The sequence below is a fragment of the Malurus melanocephalus genome, unplaced genomic scaffold (assembly GCF_030028575.1).
Source record: "Malurus melanocephalus ecotype Western Australia unplaced genomic scaffold, MMel_1.1 scaffold_1183, whole genome shotgun sequence".
Classification (NCBI taxonomy): Eukaryota; Metazoa; Chordata; class Aves; order Passeriformes; family Maluridae; genus Malurus; species Malurus melanocephalus.
Window position 1 is genome coordinate 43686 of NW_026624415.1, and position 5067 is coordinate 48752.

The window sequence follows — 5067 nt, forward strand, 5'->3', positions numbered from 1 at the left end:
TTTCATTATAAGGTGCTGAGATTATTGCCAGATTATATATTGGGGGAGAAAACAGCTGATATTAACTGTTTTTGTTTGAAAGAGGTGTCAGAAACAGAAGTGAGAGGATGTAAGTAAAAGATGAGTGAAGTGGTGAAAAAGGCTGGAATCTCATGACAGAGRGTAGCTGGTAGGCCAGGAGTGGGTTTCCAATTCCCAGATATCTGTTGTCATATATTTATTACGTGAAATGATGTATTAAACATGCTACTTGACCCTGAGTGACCAAATGGCATCCCCAGAGCTACCCCTGAGCTTTAACCTCAGCTGTGCTTTGTGCATGTAAACAGCAGAAAATGCACTTTCTCATGGGTTCTGAACTTGTGCTTTTCCTTCTGAACAGGATTTGTTAGACCATTCCTGCACATCTGGAAGTGGCTCTGGTCTTCCTTTCCTGGTGCAAAGGACGGTGGCTCGGCAGATCACGCTGGTGGAGTGTGTAGGTCAGTGTTGTTCAGAGCTGGTAAAAAACCTTGTAATGAATTTGGGAAGTTCTGTCATCCTCTGGAACACATTCAGCTTCTCAGGCTTCATGGATCATTCTTGGTCCTGGAAAGCCAAGTCAAAAAATTCCTTTCAAATTTCCGCAGAAGAAAAGGGCAGATATCATCTGTGCTTTGTGATGAAAAAATAAAGCTTTTTTCAGTAAGGCAATGTGAGAAAATACAAACCAGGCCTGTTGTACAGTGTAAGCTAAATGTTTTTTGGAAAAGCAAGCTCTGTTTGAAGTTTGGCACTGTCAAACTGTGAAACAAACATTTCTTCATTAATCAACTCAAAAGCTTTAGAATTAGAAATGGGTCACCTGGGTTTGGKAGCTGGAGCTGAAACATCAAGCAAAGTGATGAACATGGTACTTGAAACCTGTYATTTTGGGCCACTGGAATGGATCATGAGTGTGTTGTGGTTGAGTTGCTCTGCCCTGTTCTTTGGAACAGTGAYGTGATGCTGCTGCTCTTCCCCCTTTAAGAGAGTCTTTATATTAATTCTTCCCTAAAACTCTTCTGGGTCTTTAGTTTTTTGCAGGGCTTTAGTGTTAATTTTAAGGCTTCAGTAAATTTTTCTTCAGCAAATTGAGTAGTGTTAAATTTGAATTTAGGAAGCATTTGGGTCAAAGATAGTGGAGGCATTGACATTGAGGCAAGATGCTGTGCTGGTGCTAAGGAGGTGAGGAAGGCACGAGAATGATTGATTTTAGTAGGAAAAATGGCAAAAATCTGTTCTGTGCTGCTGCTTTGGTGACTTGAATTTGGGGTGGGTTAGATCTTCCCCTAAGTCCCGAGAAGGGTGAAGCCCTCAGGGTGTTGAGTCGAGCTCAGCTGTCACAGATGAAGCCATGATCTGTAACACTGCAGTTCAGCAGTGTTTCTTTGCTTTTGGCTCAGTTTGTATTGAGCAGGCACAGATGTTCACACTGCCTGAAACCCAAGTGTGCAGCTCTGATCTCTGCAGTTCCTCTGCATGAACAACTGGAGGATAATGACCTGCCCGGTGATTTACCTGTGACATGTTTTTGTGTGTGCAGCTCTGATCTCTGCAGTTCCTCTCCATGAGCAACTGGAGGATAATGACCTGCAGGGTGATTTTACCTGTGACATGTTTTTGTGTGTGCAGCTCTGATCTCTGCAGTTCCTCTCCATGAGCAACTGGAGGATAATGACCTGCAGGGTGATTTTACCTGTGACATGTTTTTGTGTGTGCAGCTCTGATCTCTGCAGTTCCTCTTYKYGAGGAACTGGAGGATRATGACCTGCAGGGTGATTTACCTGTGACATGTTTTTGTATGTGCACACACGTGTGCATGCATGTTCCATTAAACAGGGCCTGCTCCCCGTTATTTCAGGCTGGCACTATTCCAGGGGCTGTGATATCCTGTAAGGCAGAGGCAGGCAGAGTGTTTGTGCAGGAGGTGTCTGCAGTGACAGCACCAATCCTCAACCCAGGGTGCCTCTCTTTGGTGAACCCATGGCTCACTCATGAGCCTCTGGAGGACACAGAATGGCACAATTTGGGTGTTTGGAGCTGTCATTTCTGGCACCATTCATGGTTCTGTGCCTGAGGCCATCACACATGGGCTGTGCTGGAAACAGCAGCCCCCAGAACTGCTCCAGTGTGCCTTGTCCATGACGGTGCTTGGTAATTTCATTCTTTTCTTCTAAGCCATTGGGATAAAAGCTTGGCATACAGACCATGTGTCCTGATCTCCACAGGACAGGGCAGGGTTTTGGTGGGGTTGTTTTTTATTAATCTTKCTGTTGTTTGTAGGTGGGTTGTTTTTAGTGTTAGGTCACCGTTTAGTGTTTTGTGTTGCACTGTTGCTGATGTAACAGAAATGTAAAGGCTGTATCCCCAGCATTGCMCTTCCTTCCTGTCCTCCCTGCTGCAGGATTTACATCTTTGTGTTGTGCACTCTGAGCTTGCCATGTGCTGCCAGAGTCACTGCAGCTGCAGAGGCAYTKYCATGGCTGKGTTTGAATCTTYCMTGGCTGKGTTTGAAYCTTYCMTGGCTGTGTTTGAACCTTYCATGGCTGTGTTTGAAYCTTCCATGGCTGTGTTTGAATCTTYCMTGGCTGTGTTTGAATGGTGACACTCCCAGCTCAAACCCTCTGTACTGCACTGCTGTGCAGGGAGGAGAGATCCACACGAGCAGGGCTTGCAGTCAGCACAAACTGGAGAAATGAGGGGTGCTGGGGCACAGTGTGATGGTAACAAGTGGTGAGRAATGCATGCAGAGGGGATCAGAGCACTGGTGCAGTATTTGGTTGTGACATTCCCATCCTGCAGCTCGTCCCACCCTTCTGCCTGGTGACCACTGTTTGTTGACAACTTCTGTGTTTTTTGCCCCACCAGGAAAGGGCCGTTACGGAGAAGTGTGGAGGGGTCAGTGGCAAGGAGAAAACGTTGCTGTGAAGATCTTCTCYTCTAGGGATGAAAAATCCTGGTTCAGGGAAACCGAGTTGTACAACACTGTCTTGCTGMGGCATGAGAATATTTTAGGTGAGTAGGACAAGGTGTGAAGGTGAGTTACCTGAATGGGTCATTGTCACTGCACAAAGGCATCTCAGAGCTGTTTGTTCTGGTGAATAGTTAAAGGAGAGTAGGGAAGAGACTTCCAGGAGGGGCTGACTCAARTGGGGTGTGTCTATAGCAGCTGTGACTCGTGTTTCTGCAGTAAATCCTGCACAAAGCAGTAAATCAGGCAGATGGATCAGGGGATGGCAGCACAGCACACAGAAAACTGGAGATGGCACAGACCCCTCTGGCCCTTGCAGCTCTCGTGTGAGAGTCCTGCRTGGTGTRTCAGGGGAAGTTCTGGTGAATCTGKGYTGGCTTGTGAACTCWKTTTCCCTGCAGAAAAGGAGGGAGAAAAGGTGGGGAGGAGTTTATAATGACATCTAAYGATTTGAATACTTTTCCTTATGCCTTAGTAAAGTGCAATATGAATTSATTATTTTCTTCTGTTTAACTGTTCTGCTCAGGGTGACACTAAGCTCCTTTGCCATTTAAACTTCAGCTATAACTGTGTGATGTCTCTTGTTTCCCTGTAAATATGAAAGTAGATGAACTTTGTGCATCACTCCTATCACCTATGCTTAGTTCTGGGAGCTGAAAAAATGGCTTTGTAGTTTGGGGCTATGGCTGAGGTTTGAGCAGCCCTTTGATTCCTATTAGACATGCTCTTCTATCACCTCTGCAAATAAAAGCAGCAGCACATTTTCTGAGTGCTGACACTGCCTCACTCAGTCTGTCTTCAATCAGTTTTTCTTGGGCTCCTTATTCTTGTTCCTGACAGAGAATGTTCCCTGGCTCTGTAGCTCAGCCTGCTAGACATTTGTTTCCTGAAGTGGTTCCTTTGTTCCTACAAAAATAATTTGGTGGCCTCCTGAAATGTGCATTATTGAACTTCCCTTCCCAAGAGAGCAAGAAACTTGGCTGAAATYACATTGCACATTTCCCTTGGTGCTCTGCCTGTGTTTAGTCTTTCTTGATAACTGTCAGATTTGTTGGCTACTTTATAGACTTTTTTTAGATGCAATATTAAACAATGCCACAGATTACAGGAATGTCTCATTGTGCACGAGTCTGACTTCAGGAGAGAAAGCAGTGAGTGTTCTTTCTGACAARTGTATGTGAGCTTTTAATAAACATGGTTTGTTCCTCTGATTTGGGAATAAAACTCTTGTTCCCAGCTAAAGCTGTTGAGGGCACTGTGGACACAGAACCAGTGCAGAGGTGCAAGAAGGGAGCTTCCCCTGGTTTTGGGTTTTAGTTTTAAGACATGACATTTTTGAAGGCAGTTCTTGAGGTTCATGGATTTTGAACAGATAATTTTCTCTGTTTATCATTGTGGTTGGGCTACACATTTACCCCTTTTCTCAGCAGCCTGCACTGACTGCCTGCAGGCCCTAAAGATGGAATTGGTTGGTTGTGGCTTGATGTTTGAGATGCTGCTGCTTTCCAGTGTGACCCTCTTAAGTGGGCAGCAGCAAATCTGCTACAGACCTGGAGTCWTTCTGTTTGACTGGGAACTTCCCCACCCCCAAGTTCTTCAAAAAGAAGGAAAAATAAAAATACTTTTATAGTGTGTGGTCCTGACAAATAGTTGTGTGGTGGGGCTGGCAAATATGTGAATGGGTTATTGTAAATTGATGTGAGTTCGAGTTCCAGCATTTGTTGGGTTTGTTTTCTCACAGCAGTGAGATACCTGCAGTCCTCTGCAGTGCAGTTATAATTAAACAGATTTTGCATTGCAAGATGGGCCAGCAGCACTGATTCACAGTGTCACTGAATATTCTGAGTGGGAAGGGACCCAGAAGGATCCTGGAGTCAGCTCTGAAGTGGATAGCTTGTACAGGGATCAACCCCACAGCCTGGTGTTAGCAGCACCCTGTCCTAAGAGCTGAGTCTTTGGGGGTCTCTGCAAGGAGCAGTCAGTTGATTTTCTGTTTCCTCCTTTTGTTGGGACTCTGCAAGGAGCACTGTCAGTTATTTTCTGTTTCTCCTTTTGTTGGGTACTCTGCAAGGAGC

At 45.2% G+C, this 5067-nt stretch overlaps 1 protein-coding gene across 1 annotated transcript in view; it reads left to right on the plus strand.

Moving 5' to 3' along the window:
* The window catches only part of ACVR1 (activin A receptor type 1), a 30144-nt gene that overhangs the window by 16699 nt on the left and 8378 nt on the right, over positions 1 to 5067 (plus strand). Inside the window, exons 5-6 of the mRNA XM_057387310.1 lie at positions 383 to 482; positions 2890 to 3036. Coding sequence (XP_057243293.1) covers positions 383 to 482; positions 2890 to 3036 — 247 coding nt within the window. The remainder of the gene's footprint in view (positions 1 to 382; positions 483 to 2889; positions 3037 to 5067) is intronic.